The 20,083-nt window shown below is 38.8% G+C and overlaps 2 protein-coding genes, 1 long non-coding RNA gene and 1 pseudogene across 5 annotated transcripts; 2 read left to right on the top strand and 2 right to left on the bottom strand.

Annotated features, from left to right (window-relative positions):
- LOC135622109 (uncharacterized) lies at nucleotides 1–6,637 on the top strand (annotated as a pseudogene). The gene is made up of 5 exons (XR_010490992.1): nucleotides 1–1,729; nucleotides 4,967–5,131; nucleotides 5,701–5,845; nucleotides 6,017–6,060; nucleotides 6,151–6,637. The product of XR_010490992.1 is annotated as an uncharacterized LOC135622109 (transcript).
- A 2,232-nt stretch (nucleotides 6,638–8,869) lies between these two features.
- Nucleotides 8,870–10,191, bottom strand: LOC135621873 (uncharacterized). The gene is made up of 2 exons (XR_010490950.1): nucleotides 10,018–10,191; nucleotides 8,870–9,512 (listed from the first exon to the last, which is right to left on the bottom strand). It is a non-coding gene; the product is annotated as an uncharacterized LOC135621873 (long non-coding RNA).
- A 3,842-nt stretch (nucleotides 10,192–14,033) lies between these two features.
- LOC135623754 (protein ALUMINUM SENSITIVE 3-like) lies at nucleotides 14,034–15,655 on the bottom strand. The gene is made up of 3 exons (XM_065127034.1): nucleotides 15,269–15,655; nucleotides 14,626–14,871; nucleotides 14,034–14,487 (listed from the first exon to the last, which is right to left on the bottom strand). Exons 1-3 carry the CDS (start codon nucleotides 15,551–15,553, stop codon nucleotides 14,170–14,172), a joined length of 849 nt encoding a protein of 282 aa, XP_064983106.1. The 5' UTR covers nucleotides 15,554–15,655; the 3' UTR covers nucleotides 14,034–14,169.
- Nucleotides 15,656–15,668: 13 nt separating this feature from the next.
- On the top strand, nucleotides 15,669–17,364 carry LOC103999434 (heavy metal-associated isoprenylated plant protein 47-like). 2 transcript variants are annotated; one of them, XM_065127036.1, is made up of 3 exons: nucleotides 15,669–16,254; nucleotides 16,531–16,603; nucleotides 16,957–17,364. In XM_065127036.1, exons 1-3 carry the CDS (start codon nucleotides 16,249–16,251, stop codon nucleotides 17,211–17,213), a joined length of 336 nt encoding a protein of 111 aa, XP_064983108.1. In that variant the 5' UTR covers nucleotides 15,669–16,248; the 3' UTR covers nucleotides 17,214–17,364. The 2 variants fall into 2 exon arrangements, with proteins under 2 accessions (XP_064983108.1, XP_064983107.1); XM_065127035.1 differs by having other exon boundaries at nucleotides 16,528–16,603; nucleotides 16,957–17,361.
- Nucleotides 17,365–20,083: the final 2,719 nt, after the last annotated feature.

Below are 20,083 nucleotides of genomic sequence, written 5' to 3'. Positions count from 1 at the left end.
ATTGGAAGAAGATTCCACTACGCCTCCCTCCGCCGCCGGCCTCCGGCCGCCGAACGGCCGAGGGATCGACCATCCGCGTCCGCCGGGATCCTGGCGCTGGATCCCCTCGCCCGCCTCGCCCTCTACATCGCCATGGCGCACGCCGGCCTTGCCTTCTCCCTTCTCCTTCTCTACGGCCTATACCGCGTCCTCCACGGCTTCGTCCGCCCCCTCCAGTGGGCGTTTCTCTGCTCCATCCCTCTTCGTGAGCTCCAGCGCGCACTTGTGGCCTTCTGGTCCCCAACCCTCCGCCTCGGCCTCCTCCCCGCCCTCCTAGCTGTCCCTGCTGGCCCCCTCCGTTCCTCCGCCGGCACCCTCGCCGACCTCCGCTCTGCCCTCATCCACCCCAGCAAGCCCGCCCCCCGCTCCCGTGACAGTAGCTACGGCTTCTCCCGCCTCATGCGCTGGCTCGTTTCCTTCTGGGCCTCTGTTGTCTGCTATGAGCGGCTTGGCCCTGCTGGTCCTGCCCTCTTCGCCCTTGGCCTCTCCCTCGCTGGCCCAGCCGCCACCTCTGTCGTCATACACGCCAGCTTTGCCACGGGGCGGTCATCCATACCCAGCGGCGGCAGGGTCCTCACGACTGGCGTCCTAAAGCATTTGAACACCATCGTCGCCATCAGCTTGATCGGCGTAATGATCATCGGGGCCATTGTTGGCGGAGTCTTCTTCTTATATAAGATTGGGGTTGAGGGGAAGGAAGCCGCGATGTCACTGAAATCTCATGTTCAGAAGAGCAATTAAGCTGAGAAGATCGGATTCAAGAAGTGGATGGATGATAATGATCTACCGGGCCTCGTTGTTCAGTATTCGGCCAAGCTTTATGACACAGTCTGGCAGCAAATCGATGATTTGGCTGTCCAGTATAATCTGACTGACTTTGCCAATGGCTTCTGGCATTTCTTGTTAGGTTGGTCGGCACATCCTTCTGTTGAGACTTGGACAGGTTTGACAAGATCGCCGCCACACCCCTACGCTGTCAAGCTCCAGGCTCTGAGCATGCATGTCAAGAACCATGAGTGGGCTGTGATATACAGAGAATTGGTTTTCATCTTTAGGGAATTGTTGATTACCAGAGAGGATTTGGTGGTGAAAGCTAAAGACCTTGCTTTACAGGGTATTGAGGTCTCAAAGCCGGTGCTTCTGAGTAGTACTTCGGTGCTTGGTGGCAGTGCTAACTTAATGTTCTCCATTGGTCTGAAATTTGTCTCAGGCACGGTGGAATTGTTAAATTTTGTCTCCCAGTTGATGGTTTTTCTCTGGGTGTTGTTTTATCTCATCACATTGGAGTCTGGTGGAGCTACGGAACAAGCCATTGGTATGATTCCCATCTCCAAATCTATGAGGGTTCGATGTGTTGAGGTGATTGACCATGCAATAAGCAGTGTACTTTTGGCCACTGCGAAGATTGCCATCTTCCATGGTTGCCTTACCTGGCTGCTATTTAGGTTCTTCTTGGTGCATTTTTTGTACCCATCGACCATCCTTGCATTTATCAGTGCCTTAGTTCCTATATTCCCACCATGGCTTTCATCAATTCCTGCTGTGATTCAGCTATTAATAGAAGGAAGATACATATGGGCTGTAGGATTGGCAGCGATACATCTTATGCTGATGGACTATGGCACTTCAGTGGTTCAGGAGGAGATACCAGGGCATAGTGCTTATTTAACTGGCCTTAGCATCAACGGTGGTATGACATTGTTTCCTAATGCTTTAGAGGTTTTATCCAATTTTGTGTTGTTCATGTTGTTTGATATGTTAAAATTGCCTCCTAATTATGATGATTTTTTCAAGGTTATCATGTCAACAATTTTCTTGGATCTAGAAATTGACCAAACAAAAGGAATATTGAATGAAACTGTCCCGAGTCGCTTTTTATTTGACACGTAATATCATCTCCTTTGACATTGTTTATTTGTCTCCCATACGGGCTCCCCAAAGGACGTCTTACTGGCTAGTGGTTTGTTTCCTGTCTGAGGAGGTGGTGATGAATAGAACTGTTGACTAAAGTGCTTTTGTTCTCACATTGATTAAAATGCATATATGTCCATATTCTCACAACACTGTTTATTATTTGATTTTGAAGGTTTACTATGATGTAATTTTCCATGAGAGATGTTTTAGTGTCTGTTAAAAGTATTTACATATAGATATGTAGAAATCCTCCTTGAAAGGTTCTTTCTATATTTGAATAAAACAAACTGTTTATGGTATGAAAAATCAATAATCATATTCCAATTATTAAAGTAGGTCCTTACATAATATTACGTCACCTACCAAAAAGGGTAGTAGGTAGGTATGCATAAGCCTGTTCTTGGTATTTCTGTCTTATAAGAACCTTATACAAAATAAATTACTTCATTTTTGCATTTGTATTTATATTTCTTAAAATTTTAAACCATATTTTCTGGTTCCATGGAATATGTTTCTTCTTATATCAATCAGAACTGCTTGTGTTGGACCTCAGATAAATGATATTTACCTGAATGACATTTTATTGAAGAATCTAATTGGTTTTCTTGTCCTTGACCTGGAGGGAACCATTACGGGTCCTTTAATAATGACGGTTGTTCTTGCTTTAAAAAATTTATATGCAGAATTTGTGCTTGCTGAGTCTGAGGAAAACAGCAATTAGTTCTTTTAAACATGCAACTTGAATGACCACATGTCTTGGTTATTTTCATGTGGTTAATTTATACAATAGCAACTCAGGAGTGTTAGGATCAGGAGTCGACACTAAGAGGGGGGGTAAATTAGTGCAGCGGTAAAAACTACGTTGGTTTGAAAAACTTCGTACGATAAAAACCGTTTCCGACGAAAAATCGATTTCAGAAACTTAACTTGAAAGCGTACGTAATGAATTGAAGGGAGTAAATACTTAAAGAGGTTTGCAGTAAGGTAATAGCAAGAATAAAATACAAACTAGAGAACATGGCAGTTTTAGAGTGGTTTGGTCAACGTGACCTACATCCACTTTCGGCTTCCTTCTCCAACGAGGTCACCGGCGTCCACTAGAGGCCTTCCTTCAATAGGCGAAGGCTAATTACCTTTTACACCCCTCTTCTCCTTTTACCGGGTTTAGGAGACAACCCTTACAAGCACTCACTTACTCTTCTCTCAAACCAGTCTAACACTTAGAAGAGGAAGAGGAGATCACACAAGATTTTAGCAGCGTTTCTTTCTTTTTAAACTCTTTGTGCTTGTGTACTTTAACCAGGGACGAGAGGGGTATTTATAGGCTTCAAGTTGATTCAAACTTGGAGCCTAAAACTTTCCCATTACCCGGGCACGGGCGGTACCACCGCCCAGTGTCAGTCTGACACTGACACTGCCCTGGGCGGGACCACCGCCCAGGTCTGGCGGTACCACCACTTGGGGGGCAGTGCTGGTCGGTACCATCGCCTGGCACCCTGCCAGGGGCGGTACAACCGCCCAGACTGGCGGTACCATTGCCTGACACAGTCTCGAAGACTGTGCCACGACGGTGAGACTTCTTGGGGCATTGTTTGGGCCTTTTATTGGGCTCAACATAATTCTTATATGGGCCTAGCTGGCCCCTAATTGGGTTAACCCAAATCCAAGCCCAATTACGTGCTAACTACGAAATCCTAAGACATTTGCTAAGCTAAACAAATCCCTATGTCTATTCTTTCAGCGAGCTTCCGGCGAACTTCCGACAATCTCTCGGCAATGTTCCGGCAGGCTCCCGGCAAGCTCCTGGACTTTAAGACGATCTTCTTGGCGAGTTCCGTCGAGCTTCTCTGGCAAGCTCCGAGACTTCTCAGCTGGTTCCTCTAGAACTTTCGACGAACGTTCGGACTTCCGACAAACTCTCGAACTCCCAACGTAATCGTGTCCTTGACTCCGAGACTTCATTTTGCTTCATGCCTTGCTATCGTAGTTAATCCTGCGCATGTAAAAACACACTTCGATCTAGACAATTAATACTAAGCATTAATCGAGTTGTCCGGCATATCATTGGTCCCTCGACGCTTCGTCCAATTCTTCGGCGCATCGTCCTCTCTTGTGGCCTATTGCCCAATCGGCCAGTTGACACTGCAACTCCGATATCCTTGGCGTAATATCCGCTCTTCTTGGCCCGAAGCCCGAATCCACGACCCGAAGCCTTCTATCGATACGTTGACCGATCCACCGGCCCGACGTCCAATTTCTGACATATTCCTCCGGCCCAACATGATTCTTCCTGCTTTAATTGTCTCATCCTGATCGAAGTATCCTCACTCAAAACGCAGATTAAAACATAAACATATATCGATTGGTTTCATCATTAAAATCCGAGATTCAACAAGGAGCATATCAATTGAAGAGAGCATCTGTTACTCACTGGATTTTGCTCTAGGTGTGTTATATTCTTATTAATTTTGCTTTTGTAGAATGGTTAGATCATCTTAATGTGTGGTTATGCAAAATATCAATCTTTTTTCATTGTTTTTGAGTGATGAGAAAATGTACATTCTGGATACTAGTATTTTTCATCAGATGCAGTAAACTCTTCTCTTTTTATTTTTTTATTTTTTATGTTTTGGCTGTGCCATTTTATAAGATTATATTCATTTTAAACATTCTTTTAGTGCAGATTAATTTATTCATTTTTTAGAAATTAATTATTTACACAAAGCAATTCTTGACGAAAAATCTTGTCTCAAAATTTGGCCCATGATATGGACAAGTATTTTTCAAAGAACTGAAAGTATTATTCTAAAAATAAACTGAAAGGAATAGTTGTTGAGACAACATCCAATTCTGTTTTATTCCACCTGGTTTGGACAAATAGCATGAGACATAATTTTACACAGTGCGGTCAATCTTTTTAATATGTTGAAGCTCTAAGGTAGATTGGATGTACTATAATGTAGCATATGCATGACGTGAATATTTAACAACGGTTACTTTATGGCTGCAGCAGGCTAAGTCAGATAACTACTGCTTGCTGAACCCTGAAGGTCCAGCAACTATGTTGCTTTGTGCATTTGTCATTTGTCAGCCACTATAATGTGTAACTTTGTTTACATCAACTATGTTGGCACATTTACAGCAAGAGGAAAGCTGGACATCAACTAGTGTCAGTCCAGTAAGTAATTCCTTGCATCGAACATCTCCTATTTATTTATACTACTGAAAATGGTCTGCTGAATGAGTCATTGGGTTTCCTTTCATTAGAAATGAAGTAACCAAGTAGGATTGTGGAAAAAAGTTCAGTTTTACTATATTGAGATACCTAATTGCTAGATTGCTAGAGGATCTATCATTTATGCATGGGATTGTTCGTTGAGAAGATTTTTTTGTTGCATGTTTCATGCATTAGTTGAAACAAATGAATTTGCAGAAAACAACAATGGGTTTGTTCCGAGTAAGATGTGATTTTGATATTTCGAGCTATAGAATATGTTTCTTGTTAAAACCAGTCAACAAATAGATGTGTCGAATGTGATCGTCAACCATAAGTATATCTGATTTGTTTAAAACTTTATTTAGTAAGAAGTATTAGCAATTTTTCCGCACTTTACAAGTCTCTTGACCTTTTTGAATATGCCTGCTATGTCTGTCTGATGTTCTAATTTTTGAGTTTATTCCAACAAAGCTACCATTATGGAGTTCAATGATTCCAGAGTTTGATGCTTCCTGCACATGTTTTCCTAGATAACAGTACAGACTGGAACAAGAGATGGGAGCATGACAGAATTTGTTCTACGAAAAGAAAAAAATTATTTCTTGAACTCATAGAGGTTTTTTATCCTACTGACGCCGTAAGATTTATCGACAGCCTGTGCTAGTGATGCTGCTGGTAAGGCCTGAATCATCTATACTGTATGGTTTTCGATACCACAGTTGCTAACCCACATGTAGTTGGTAAGATAAGCCACTAAGGATTAACCACCTAGAAATGCCAGTATAATATATAGGATTAACTTTAACTTTAGCCGGGAGTTACCATTAATCTATGATGCTTTTGCAGGTGCTTGTTATATGGGGAATAATCTGGAGAATCAACCAGCAAAGGTTTGACCACATGGAAATGTATAGCATTTAACTTTATACCTTTGAGGGTAGGTACAAGTTACCATCACCTTTTTATGATTCTTTTGCCAGATGCTATCTTTGTGAGGAAATAATCTTCAGAACAGATGCCATTTAGCCTCATCAACCAAAGCTTTTCATTTCCAGTTGATGAGATATCATCTACAACCTACAAAACAAAAGCTTGGGAAAGGTAAAATAACACATCCTGTTATTCTTCCAACTTATGTTTAGGAAGATAAAAGCAGTGCTGAAATTTTTTAACATAAAGTTACTTGAGTGATTGTGGGACAGTGCTTGGATTATCGGTTTTGATGATAGGGAAGTCCATAATCATACTTGTTTCTTGGAATGCATTCACAAAGCTCCACACTTTGATGGCACAATTTTCCACTGAGATCATCTTATTCCTTGTGTAAACTTCTGTTATTCTCATCTCTTTATTCTTGCCTTTTCTCCCTTCCTACCTCTGCATGTGCTCTCCCTTTTTCAATTTATCTTCTTGTAGACTTGCATGACTTATACATTTCATATAAAAGAGACATGAGTTATTCTCTTATATCATTCCTTTGTTTTTATGGGAATTGATGCACCCATATTTTTTCATGCGCTTGAGAAAAAGAAACAAGTGTGGCACTGTTCGTCCTCCAAATTTTCTGCTATTATTTGCTTTCTTGGGATCTGTTTGTGAGACTGTAATCAGTGTTTTACCATGGAACTTAAACAAGTAGATACCTTTTTTTGTGAAATAAAATCTTTACTCTTTCGTCAGTGGATTTGATGTACCACAAATCATTATTTTAAATGTAAAATTTATCTCTTTGAACTCTTATCTATTTTACAGATAATCATTAAAATGCTTCTTTCATTTTATAGATGCATCAAATTACATAGAAATCCATCTGGTCCATATGGGTTTAGCATGTCTCTCCCTCCTGTGACTTTGGTCTTGTTGCTCTTTGATGCCTCACATTATCTCAAACAATCTGGTAAAGAAGCATTATGATGTTGCATCAACCGGGGAAAGATAGGCTGTGGAAGAATCAAAGGTTCAGTGTATTAAGTTTGGTCTCGATGCACTTTGTTATGTGACACATCTGACGGAATCTAGGAAAGAAACATCATGTTGAGTCTCGTCATCCTGTGAAAGGTTCATTGCAGGAGATGAAGGGTCCAAACTACAATTCCATGTAGTGTGCCATGTCTTCATGTGTCACCTTGGTTTCTAATGATGAGTATGATTTGCTTATGGAGCTATTATTTGAACTGTTCATAAGCCTATAACAAATCTTAATTGCTTTGTAAGGCCACTAAACTATGCGAGAAGTGTGATACATATGGACTAATTATATATTATCGTTTGTAGTTAATTGTTTTTAACATTTTGATTTTTATATTTAAAAATATTTTATTGACATATCTATAGTTACGAAAGTGAAACAGGTTCGTTTATTTTAACATCGTCGATTTTATTAATGAACATATAAAAATAAGGAGTAAAAAAATAATTTTAATGTTTCAGTTAACGGTAGTGGACAACGTTAGTGGCGGATGCAAAGTGATGACAAAGTGTTTTGTGGCTTCGTCATAGAGCAATGGTTGCGACATGGACTCAGTAGTGTCGGTCTCGTAAACATCAAGACCTTATGGCTAGCTCCCTCGTGCACACTCTAGAACCATTAATAGCGTCTTCGCTTTGTTCTTTCCCCTTGTGCTCATCTCGTTGTTACCGTCGACCAGAGCCCTCATAGTTGCCTCCGTCCCATCCACCTCCCTAATGTCTCGTATTGTCTTATCCCCGTTGCTCTTTATCAGGTTCAACAATGCAACTATAACATTTTCTCTTATACTCTCACTCCTCTCAACCATTAGATCTATCAAGACATTGATGTTGTCCACCCCCTAGGATGCCTCCACGCACTTGTCACATGTTCTACCACCCCCCTTCGCTCGTCCTTCACCATTAGCGCAAAGAACACCCAGCTTGACCAAGGTGGTGCGATTGAGCGAGTAAAGGGCCTTAAGCACATCTTTGATGGACCTAGTCTGTATGAAACGAGTCCCGAGGAGGTTCACAAGAGTAATGATAAGAAGCTTCTTTGACTTGATGATGGAGTGATATGCTTCAATAGAGAGAAGCATGGAATGGATTCCGATAATGTGTTGGGCAAGGAGGTGGAGGGCAATGACGAGGATGTTGAGGATACTTAGAGTGCACGTAAACACCTCACGGGAAAGATGAAAAGGTTGAGGTTGGCAACGACGATGTTCTCTAAGGACTTGATCGCAAAATAATAGTAGTGGTGGTGGTTGAGGAGACGAACGAGAAGGAATAGCACGATGTTGATATCGACAAGACAGAGACACATCTCTAGATCCTACTTCGATAGACAACATATATCTAGAATGACTTCACTAATGAATTTTGATTATGTACCGATGAAACATCAACATAACAAAACGACGAAAAGACATCTAGATCCTACTTCGATAGACAATGGATCTCTAGAATGACTTCAGTAATGGATTTTGATTATGTGCCGATGAAACATCATTGTAAATACAAAATGATAAAAAGATTACTCAATAATTACATCAACATCAACGCTAATGACTTCATCGTCCGTCACCACCGACATCATTCGCCACGACCAACTTAAACATTAAAATTATTATTTTATCATTTATTTTCATATATATATATATATATATATATATATATATATATAAAAGGTAAATAACAGGATAAAAGCAAAAAAAAATTATCTCAAAATTAAAAAAAAATTGCTGGTGAGAGTAAGTTATATTGAACAGTGTATATATACTACCTCAATATTTACAAAGAAGTAATAAAAAAGAAAATACACAGAAAAAGGGGGGAAAAAAAGAAAGAGGAGGCTTTCTGGGGCATTTCACGGTAATTAAGAGCTAAAACCATGGCAACGAGGAAGCGGCGGAGACGGCCGGGTCCACGCCCTGGAGGACATGGGTCCTGCACAAAGGACATGTGGCGTGACGATGATCGAGCCACGTCTCCAGGCATGCCTTATGGAAGAGGTGGCCACAGGGGAGCCGGTTCACCACCGACTCCGGCTCGAACCGGGCAAGGCAGACCCGGCAGTCCGCGGCGCCGGGCCGGCGACACGACATCGCCGAGGCGAAACGGACCGGGCTGGTCCGGCTGCGGAACCGGTCGGTGAAGCTGGGCTCCGGTGGCCCCTCCGGCGTCGTCCTCGTCGTCGACGGCGGGGCGGCGCGAAGGCCGAGCACGTGGAGGGCGGAGCGGAGGAGCTCCTTCACGGTCGACACGGTGAGGGCAGTGTTGACGAGCACGAGGGTGAGAACGCTCTCCGATGGGGTCGGCAGGCTCGAAAGCCCCATGGTTGTCGGATTGCAGGAACGCACGGTCGATCAAAGGGTCCGCTTGTTTAGACCTGTGACACAGAAAACAGAGTAAGATTCGATCAAACGAACATATGCAGACTATTCCAAAATCCCACATGAAATTAGTGAAGACAGAACGGAGAATCGAAAGGATCGGACACAGTAAAGCCTGAATAACAATAAGACGATCTTTCTAACAGTCAAAAACCGAGTTTTTAGTCCCCGATACCTTCAGAGAGTCTCTGTAAATGCTGTGGACAAAGCAGAGACCTTGAAATCAAAGAACAGCGCAAAGAAATAATAGTAAAAGAAGAACACCAACACAATCGAAGCCATTAGCCAATCCTAGCTTCGAAGATATCGCAGACCACATCATTTCGCTTCTTCTGCGACATGATATTGAAACATCTTAACAGTACAACGAAAAAGATCAATTTTTTCTGCGGAAGCAAACTTCCAGAAAGACAAAAAAAGGGATCTTTGAGCTAAAATCCATCAGATTGGAGGAACAGAAAGCATCAAAATAAGAGAAGAGAAGAGATCCGAAGCGCTTACTTCAGCAAACCTGCGACGGCCTTCCCTCTCCTCGATGGGTTTCTACTTGAGAGAGAAAAGGGGGATAAGTGATGTGAGAAGAAAAGCGAAAAGCGTTGGGTTTATTTATAGATGTAATCTTCTGGAAGACGCACTGACCTTCTTCGGTAAGCTTACCGTTGTCGCTTTTCTGGAGCCGCCTCTCCTTCTGCAACTTGACTACGTGATGCAGGTTTTTTCTTAAACTCACCTACGGTTAGGTTTGTATCCTCTCCTTGCCTGCTTCCATTATTTCCAATCATTAGATTACTGGTCTTTTATTTTTGTTTTTTTTAGTCACACATAAATAAGAATAAAGTTGAACAATCACTCAAAACAGGGTGTGTTTTTTGAACATTAGATCAACTTGTATTCATTCATGAAAAATAAATACTTTAAAGGATATTATTTCTATTTAAAGCTAAATAAGAAACATACTCATTAACTTTTTGATCCAAAATATATATAATTCAAAATTGATGATAATTAATTATCTAATTTTGTGTTTTTTCATGTCTACTGTTTGGAAGTAGCATATTTCTCCTTCCATTCTAAAAATATAAATATAATTTACACAAACACATGTATATAAAAAAAATAGCTCTTATATATATATAATTAATTAATTAATTAATTAATTGGTTTAGCTACAAGACATGAAAAGGTATATTCGTTTCCATGTGATGGAACAATCAGCAGCAGCAGAGCTATCCCAGAGCTCATCATGCTTCGTCTTCTTCCACCCCATGGAGGCCACGTCTCTGCTTTCCTTCTCCGCGACACATGTCGATGTGCATCGGCGCCCACCACGTCCTGTCTTCCATCGGAGACATTATGGCGATGGCATCCTTGGCGTTCAAACGAGGCTTTCCACCTCGTCCCTACGTGGCCGCTGATTGCTCACTGCTCGCAGGGCCGGCCGCCGTCTTGCTTTGCTCCGGGCGACACATCGCTTGATTCCACCTCCATCACATCAGACACAGCAGCGATGGCCATCTCGTTCTGCATCACAGGAAGAAGACGATAAGGTTCATAACCTTTCCCTCCCCCCGTCAGTGCTGGTAAACTCGAATCGTTTGACCGACGTTGAAGAGACCTGCATGCAAACGAGCGCAAACTCGACACGGCTGCTCCCTCTACGCCACGTGTCACAGTCAACTTGTAAGCTTCGTCCTCTTTGGTCCGATAACTCTACGTCGCATCCATTTTTTGATCTCATTTACGTCAGTAAAAACACTGTTACTGCTTCGGCTTCTTCTTCTTCTGAGACAATAGTGACGGGGGATGAGACATCGCTTGCGTTTGCTAATTGAGTCTCGCGATCGATAACACCCAAATATTAGTAAAAGAATACACTAAATGTGTTCTTTGGATACGTTTATTATCCAACTCTAAATGTGTTGCTGTTAGATGACACACAAATATCAGTAAAATAAGTATGAAAAAATTCTATGGACAAACTCTTTTTGTTATTTATAATTTTATTTTTAATTTTTTAATAATCTTTTTTTTTTTCCTTTTCTTTTCTTTCATTCGTTCTTCTACTTGAAGAAGTTAATGAGATCTCACAAAATCAACTTAACCATGGCAAGGAGTTAGAGGAGAAAAAAATTAATTCTTTCCAATACAACATAAAAGATGTGTTGGGATTCTTTCCATGTAGCACAAAAGATACATTGGGGATCGATTAACAAAATGATTGTCATGATTCAAGGGATTATTATTTCCTCCTTTATTCATATTCCTTGATTGGAATAATTTCATTAAAAATTATCAATTCTTTGTGTATAAAAAGTCATATTACATCTTGCTGTAGCGATGTAGAGAATTGGAGCGAAGAGAGACTATTTTTTTTTTTTCATTGTTTGTGTGAATCTCAGATTTTGATGATTAAATCAATTATTGAAGTTATGATCTAATTAGCATTTGAGTGACGCATGACTAACTTCGATCATGAAAAGATAAATCGATTAAAGTAAGAGAATCGGATGTTGAGCTGGAGAGCATCATGTCAAAAGATTGGATATCGAACCAAAGAACGGGTCAATATGTCGGAAAGATTTTGTGCCATAAAGTTAAGTGCATTTAATTTTCATCTTTGGAAGTTGTAGGTTTTGCTTTTGATTCGAAATCTTAGGATACCCAATCACCTTGTAAAGAAAATCCTATCAGAAGAAATAATAGAGGTGAATGGCAAGAAGCAATGCAACTCTAAGTACGAGACATGGCTAAACAACGACTAACTTCAAGTATAAGAAATGACAAAGGATCGAAGCCAAAAGAGGCTTTATCGGAAAGCCTGAATTTGTGTCTCTTCGATAGCATAAAATTATTATTTCTTATACTCCTTCCCCTTCGCTAGAATTTTTGTGGTAAGGATCGAAGCCAAAAGATTGTAGCGAAGGAGTATGAAAATGATAATTTTATGCTATCGAAAAGACACAAATAGAAGCTTTCTCAGTCATTAAAACTCAAAAAGCCTCTTCAAATTTATAACACCAAACGAATGGGACACCCTCGTTCAAAATTTCTATCGGTTCTTGATAAAAAGAAGGTTACCAACATTCCTATTTGGGTTACTCGATGCTCTATTTGTACTAGTTGTTAACCAAGAAAGAGATGCAAACTTCCTTTTTAAGATTCTAATAAAATATATCAATTTTCTTTCGAGAAAATCTGACTTATGAGGGCTTGCTAATCTCTTCCATACAATATTTTTGTTATTATATTATTTTTATTGATGATTGTACTTCGATACATAGTTTTATCCTCTAAAACAAAAATATAATTTTTATAACTATTTCTTGAGATATCAAAAACTAGTAAAAAATTAATTTGATAGAAAAATAAAGATTTTTCAAAGCGAGGAAAACTTACCTCAACGTCTTATACTAGCCATCTTACTCAACGTAGAATAGCTCAACAATTATCATGTCCGGATATATCAGGGCAAAATAGAATCTTAGAATGGTGACATATCGTAGAAACTAGTCTTTAAAATTTTGGGTGGATGTTTTTTTTTACAACTTTCTTGATAAATAGATTACGTTCCTCTTCTATTAAAATAAAAATATTATTTTTTAAAAAATTATTTAAAAAAATCCAAACTATAATAGCTTAAAAGTTTTCAACTGTTGATGTTTTCCTTATTTAAGGCACCAAAGTCAAAATAAGTTTTTCAAAAAAAAAACTTCTTATGTTTTTCTTGGATATAGCTCTAATCATAAGGAATATAGATGTATTCACCTAATTACTAATATGATATATATATATATATATATATATCTAGGCATGATGTTTTTGATGTATATATATCTAAGCAAACCTCTAGTAATGATTTATAATAATTCACATTAACCACCTTCCTAAATCAAGAAGAATATATCATGTCAATCGAATGAAGTCATAGAAGTATCACCTCAAAAACCTAATTATTATCTTGAATAAGAAAATGATCAATACAAAAATATTGAAAGTGTAAGAACAAAATGCTCATCAATAACAAGATGAATAAAACACCACTATAGAAGTTGATGGATCAACTATCTTCTTCATGATATTAGCATCCACTCCTTAATGATAATATGAGTGTCTTACATATAACACATAATTCAATTTTTCATATTGAAATTGATTATTATTATTATTTTGTCTAAGAAAAAATTACTATTGACAATGAGCTAAAAGAGGAAGACAACTAAATTAATTAATAAAAAAATATGAGAAAATCATCGACAAATAAAATTCTTTTTATGCAACATAAAAGATACATTGGGGATCAATTAACACGGCAGAGGCTGAGGGCGAGGGGGAGAAGGGGGGGAGAAAGGGGAGGTGGAGGAGGAGCAGGGGAGGCACAGGGGGAAAAGGGAGGTGGAGGTTGACGCTGGTAATTGAGGGACCTTAAATACTTATCGAGAGTAACAAAATGGACTGCTCGAAGCACTGAGTTCTTTGGAAGAAAAATTTGCATGGGAGCAGAAAGAGAGGGAAGAAGATCCAAATATATACAACGATGCATGTAATATTTTGAGTTGTTCTTGGAAGATTTCATGTACGACAATTCATGATGATTAGATAGCACGAGCTGTGGGCTGCAAGCTACAAGCTCAACGTGGAGAAGGCAAAGAGGCTTTAATTTGCAGCAGCAAGCACATGGTGATCCAATTGGTAAGCTTTGGTGAAGAACACAGGCAGGCACAGGTAGGTGGAAAGGATGCTGCTCATCACACAAGCCCCGACAAGCATGTTGGTGATGACTATCTGCAGCTGGATTGCCGCCATTGGAGACGCGCCGCCCATTATGAGGCCTGTCATGGTCCCGGGCAGGGTGATGAGGCCGACGGTCTTGACGCTGTCAAGGTCCGGCGACAGCGCCACCACCAGCGATCTCGTCGCCTGCTGCATCGTCGCTTGACGAGGAGTTGCGCCGAGAGCCAATGCCGCTTCCACCTGTTCACAAGGAGTTGTCCCGTTCATCGCTCTTGCAGATCTCCACAACTTTGGAGTGCTGGAGAGTATCAAGAAGGAAGCACAGAGGAAATGGAGATTCAGCGTCCTGTGTGGATCATCGAGTGAGCTGAGACCAACCAGGTTCCTCTGGGCCTTGATGTCGTCATGGAGCTGCTTCATCGTGACTCCGGTGACGGCCATTGCGTGACCAACCATCATCCCGGAAACAGGGATGAAGAACTGGGGCGTGAAAGGTAGAACATCCAATGCGATGGGCAAGAACATGGTCGCCGTTGTTCCAATCAAGATGGATGCGCCGGCAATCCACTTCCCGCGAGGTACGTGTGCCGCCCGCCTTCCTGCGGTGTAGCCAGCAACCGATACCTGTACACAGCCACCAAGAACCATTGTTTGCGGAAGCCATGAAGGGAAGGGAAGTACATTTTTGCTCATTTGTTCTTCTCTCGTGGATCAAACACATTAGGAAAAGATGAATCATGCTGTATAATTCATCAATCCTTTCTCCTATTTGTTTGATCTGTAAACCTCATCACATTGATGTGAGATTCAACCCACAGGAGGATGCTCCTGTCTATCCTCTCATATCTTGGGAATACATGCAGTCTAAGATATGTTCTGTCCCACACAGCATATATTTTGTCCTCGTATCAGTGTTTTGGGAGCAAAGCCCCAAATTGTGTTTTTCCTTTGGAGCTAAAACACACACACACACAGAGAGAGAGAGAGAGAGAGAGAGAGAGAGAGAGAGGAGGGGGCAGACCATGAACAAGTAGGCAAGCAAAACCCATCCAGCATTCTTCTGGGCGAAGATGAACTGAAGCACAAAACCAACGACAGAGAGCTGGAGGAAGGATCTCACAGTGGCCTGAACCATCTCCCCTTCAAGTCCAAGCTTTTGAGAGAAGGACAGGATCACTGCCATCACCACCACGGCCGTCGAGACCACAGGCTTGATCATCCCTCCGAGGAAGCCCATCCAAGAAGAAGACTGGCCGTAGAGATCCATGGATCGGAGCAAATCAAGGATGGAACATGGAGAAAACATAGGAGAGCACCAAACTCTTCTCAACTCACATCCCAAGTCAATAATTGAACGGTGATAAGAATCATAAACAACAAGAACAGCATGAAGTGGGGATGGGGGCAGGTGAAGAGGCGACTGTCGTTCATAGTTTAGGATAATGTTTGATCAAGTACAGTGATGACCATTCATCTATGATCAAATGGTTCACATGCTTTAAACCAACTTCATATGGAATGGCTTGATGTTTTGGTCGATTAGCTTTGATAAGAAGCTGAAGCTGTCTTGTTGTGATCCCCATTGAGATGATATTACAGGTTTTACTTGGTTGGATTCATTGGAAATGCACATCAAAGAATTTGAGCTGATCTAACATGACTTCTGTAGAGTTGGTTTCCACTGCTACAGTATCCAATCCACTCCTTGTAATATATACTTGTGAATGGCACCATGAAAGCAACCAGTGGCATGAATAAGACCTTCTACTTACACTGTTACCCGGTGACGATGGCAATAGAAACCATCGTCTCTGATCTGACACAGTTATGGTGTTCTTAGCATTGAAGTATTGCGCATTGACTTGGTTTTGCAGGCACCTTCGACCAGTCTTCTCCTTCACATGAACACATTAATGACACTGTATATATGTAGGCACCACATTCTTCTTCCCATCGAAGCCAAGACATCAGTTTCTTCTCAATCCATCGAGAACAAGGAACATGAAGGTATGCCTTCCTCTATTCTCTCTTTATAGCTTAGTGTGGGTACTGCTTATACCGAGATTATTATTGTTATATACTGTTGAAGGGGGTCCAAAAATCCTCCTAAAAATGAATTAGGATGATATTGCTTCAAAAGCACATCAGAATTGTGCTGTGTTGATTACTTGTCGCCTGTACCATTTCCTCTGTTTCTTTCTGAGAAGAAGCAGTACATTGCACGGTTAGATTCAATGATCTGCTAACAAAGCAAGCATACGCATTCATCTATCTTTGCAGCAGAAGATAGTGATCAAAGTGCAGATAAAGTGCGACAAATGCCGCTCCAAAGCCATCAAGCTAGTTGCCGCAACAGGTGAGCTGATGAACATGGCGGAGAACGATAATATTCATCTAATCATAAAAATTAAAATATATTACTTTTACGTGAAAAAAATTTTAATGTTATGATTGAAATCAAATGACAATATATCATATTTATGATGCGTACTTTTCGATTTCATCTAGCAAAACTTTTATTCGATCTGTAGGGTTATCATCATCAAATCCGAAAAATAATACTACCATAGTGATGTTGATTTTCAAGGAGAACTAGATTTATCATTCTTCTCTCTTTCTATTTTTTCATAATACTACTATGATCGCTGGATTACGACTAAAAAAAATGTGAAAGGAACTATAATCTTTCAATCTATGTTGCTGCTGAAGGGGTTGATTCAGTCGCAATAGAAGGGGAGGACAAGGACCATCTGGTGATCGTCGGCGACGACATCGATCCTGCAAACTTAACATGCATCCTGAGGAAGAAAGTTGGCCATGCAAATATTCTCAAGGTGGAGAAAGCGAAGAAGCACAAGCTTGAGAGTGTGGTGCACTTGTATCCCAATTACCCACAGTGTTCTCAGGTGGTGTTGTATGATTCTGAAAGCTGCAGCTCCAACACAAATGCATGTTCCATCCTGTAAACAATGTGTCATTGAGATCCAAGCATGTCTGCTTTGCTGGTTTGTCTTGTGTAAGAGTCTGCTGAGGACATGATGTTGTTTGTTCCCGTTAGTCTTTGTGAAGTTCTCTTCTTCTTTTATTTGTTGTAATGTCATTTGCATTTACATGAAAGCTTTTCCATTTATTCTTAGGATTTCCATGCAATCAAGACTTTGGTTGTTTTATTTTTCTCACAACAATCAGAGAACCAAGAAACCAAACAGTATCCAATAATCCTTAAAAGGTTAATATGATGATTGAGTTAATATTTTCACAAAAATATTTAGTACTATATCATAGCTCAATTTTATTCAGGTAAATTATAAATTATCCTATGTAATTAACTACTTTTAGCATTTCAGATCGTAAACTTTCAAAAATTATATTGGAAATCCTAAATTTACGAAAGTGAAACATTGAGATTCTTATTAAAAAGATAATTTCATAGTGTTAAAAATCAAGAGAGATAGAGAGATTTTGTTGGAGCTGAATGTAATTTTTAAAAGTATAGAGATCAAAATAGTAAAGATAACTAATTACAAACGTAATATATAATTAGCTCACTTTATTCCAAGGGGTGATATAGAGGTATACCTCATTATAACCAAAGAGTAATCCACCTATACTAATTTAATTAGTGAAGCATATAGTGATGTAATCATTTGTTGTATTTATCAAGAAATTATAGAATACAGCTCATTATTCTATAAAATAATGTACTTCTTTTTTTTGTCCTTTCACATTTGTTTTCTTTCAGAACTTTCAATATATCACACTTTGTCATTACAGATTCTGATAATCCATAGATGATATATATGCATACGCTATCTCACAAAGGTGGAAGTGATGACAAATATTAAGTTAGATAGTTGAATATGTAATATAAATAAGGTATTAGCAGAATGACATATATGATCAAATATCGACTGTCCAGAGGATCTATATTTTTTTTGGTAATATGAATATAAAGGCTCATTAAAATATGTCATATGGTCTTATCAAATTTGTGCATCATATGTAAATTACTGTTTTTATAGTGCTGTTGTGTTTCTTTCGAGAAACAAGAAGAAATAAAGGCTAGTTTTGGTCGCCTCTCATTGTTATGATGAATGAATATAGTACAATTAGGATGCTGTTTCTTTCATATCAATAAATAAAATTAGCAGTGGAAAGAGGGAATGCAGCATTAACTTACATGAATTCATTAGCATTCTAGACTCAACCCAGCATTTCACAGAAGCAATTATATTGTATTTATTGTTTCTTTCTTTCCAAAGTAAATACAAAAATATATATATAGCAGCTTAAACTACGAATTCAAAAGGTTCTCTCATCGTCTAAGGATAAAAATCTAGATTGATTTTGATCTCATTCTTAACATTCCAAATTTTTTGAAGACTATTAGCAATAAGGACTCTCAGGAATATTGGTTCTGGAAGCTTAATATAGTAACACAGAATTCTGAATATAGAAGAAGCAATATAAACTTGTCGGGTATTTTTAGATTATTCATCTGAGATGAAAGATATGAGCCTATCTAATTATTTTGGTATCCTCCTATAATTTTTTATTTAGAAAAAAATTTCAGAGTAAAAAAAGAAAAAAAAGAAAAGAAAAAAAAGCAAAGAATATTAGAAGGCTGAAATTGAGAGATCCCCTTTGTATCTTTGGAGGAAGCATTTCTAGAATGTCAACACTCGTAGAGGCTCGATCATTTTTGGTTTTGATTTGGGATAACTCGATTATGTTTTATAGTTCGCACATCACCTTACTCAAAATTTTACTGATGGGTGCATTCTTCTCTCTTCTCGCCTAACATTTGTTTTGCATGCTTGAGATGATTTGAGGTGGGCTGTGTGGGTCTAAGTCACAACATCAATGCACACCAACCTTAGTGTACCAAATGATTTGATTGAGATTATGTGATTCTATTTATTTAGGTAAGGTATATCGTAAATCCGATTAAATTTTGATTATAATTATCGATCAATAAAAAAATTAATTATAATATTTTTTTTAAGAGATGAAAGAAATTCTCTTAATTATCTATCATCTTAAACCTTTTATTCTCGTCTGTCTTATAAAAAATTGATAGTATAATTATAATTTTTATACTTATATTATCTTATATGTTACTTGTCAAATATTTTAATAATATAAAATAATTTAGAAAAGAAAATTCTAATCAATTAGAATCTGTCATTGTTTTGCCATATGCAACATTCCCTACCAAAACAAAAAAAAAAATTGACTATAAGTTCTAACTTGATTGATGTACTAATATCTAGCATCGATAATTTAAAGTCGATAAAACTGATTCAAATGAATTAGTTATTATATCAATTAAATGATATTTGAACCGACCTAATATTGAGAATGATAAAAGGGATGAATAGGAAAATATTATCTGAGACCTTATATGGATGATTGAGCCATAAATAAATAAATAGGCAAATATTTCCATTACATATTCATATGCAAGATGAAGTTTGAAAAAGGATAAGAAATATTTTCAAATAAAGTTTGAAAAATCTTGTGTATATGCTTTTGGGTTGAAATGATATTCAATGTGATAAAACTTTATATGATCTTTGTGTATCAATCCATAATCCAATGGTAGCCACACTTCAATCTTCTATGACAATGCAATTATGCTTACACAACATCAAATTTTAATATATAAAATATATCTTCTATGTAGATCTTGAAAAAATAATTTGATGTTTTTTAATCAATTAAAAAATAATGATTAAAGTGCCTAATCTTCTCTTAATAAATTATTGGATCCAAATATTTTAAATTTATTTTCAAAGTATTTTTTTCAACTTGGCAAGAAAAAAAGAGGGCCAAC

Source organism: Musa acuminata, chromosome BXJ2-9, assembly GCF_036884655.1.
Source record: "Musa acuminata AAA Group cultivar baxijiao chromosome BXJ2-9, Cavendish_Baxijiao_AAA, whole genome shotgun sequence".
NCBI lineage: Eukaryota > Viridiplantae > Streptophyta > Magnoliopsida > Zingiberales > Musaceae > Musa > Musa acuminata.
This window is presented reverse-complemented; position numbering and strand designations above follow the sequence as displayed.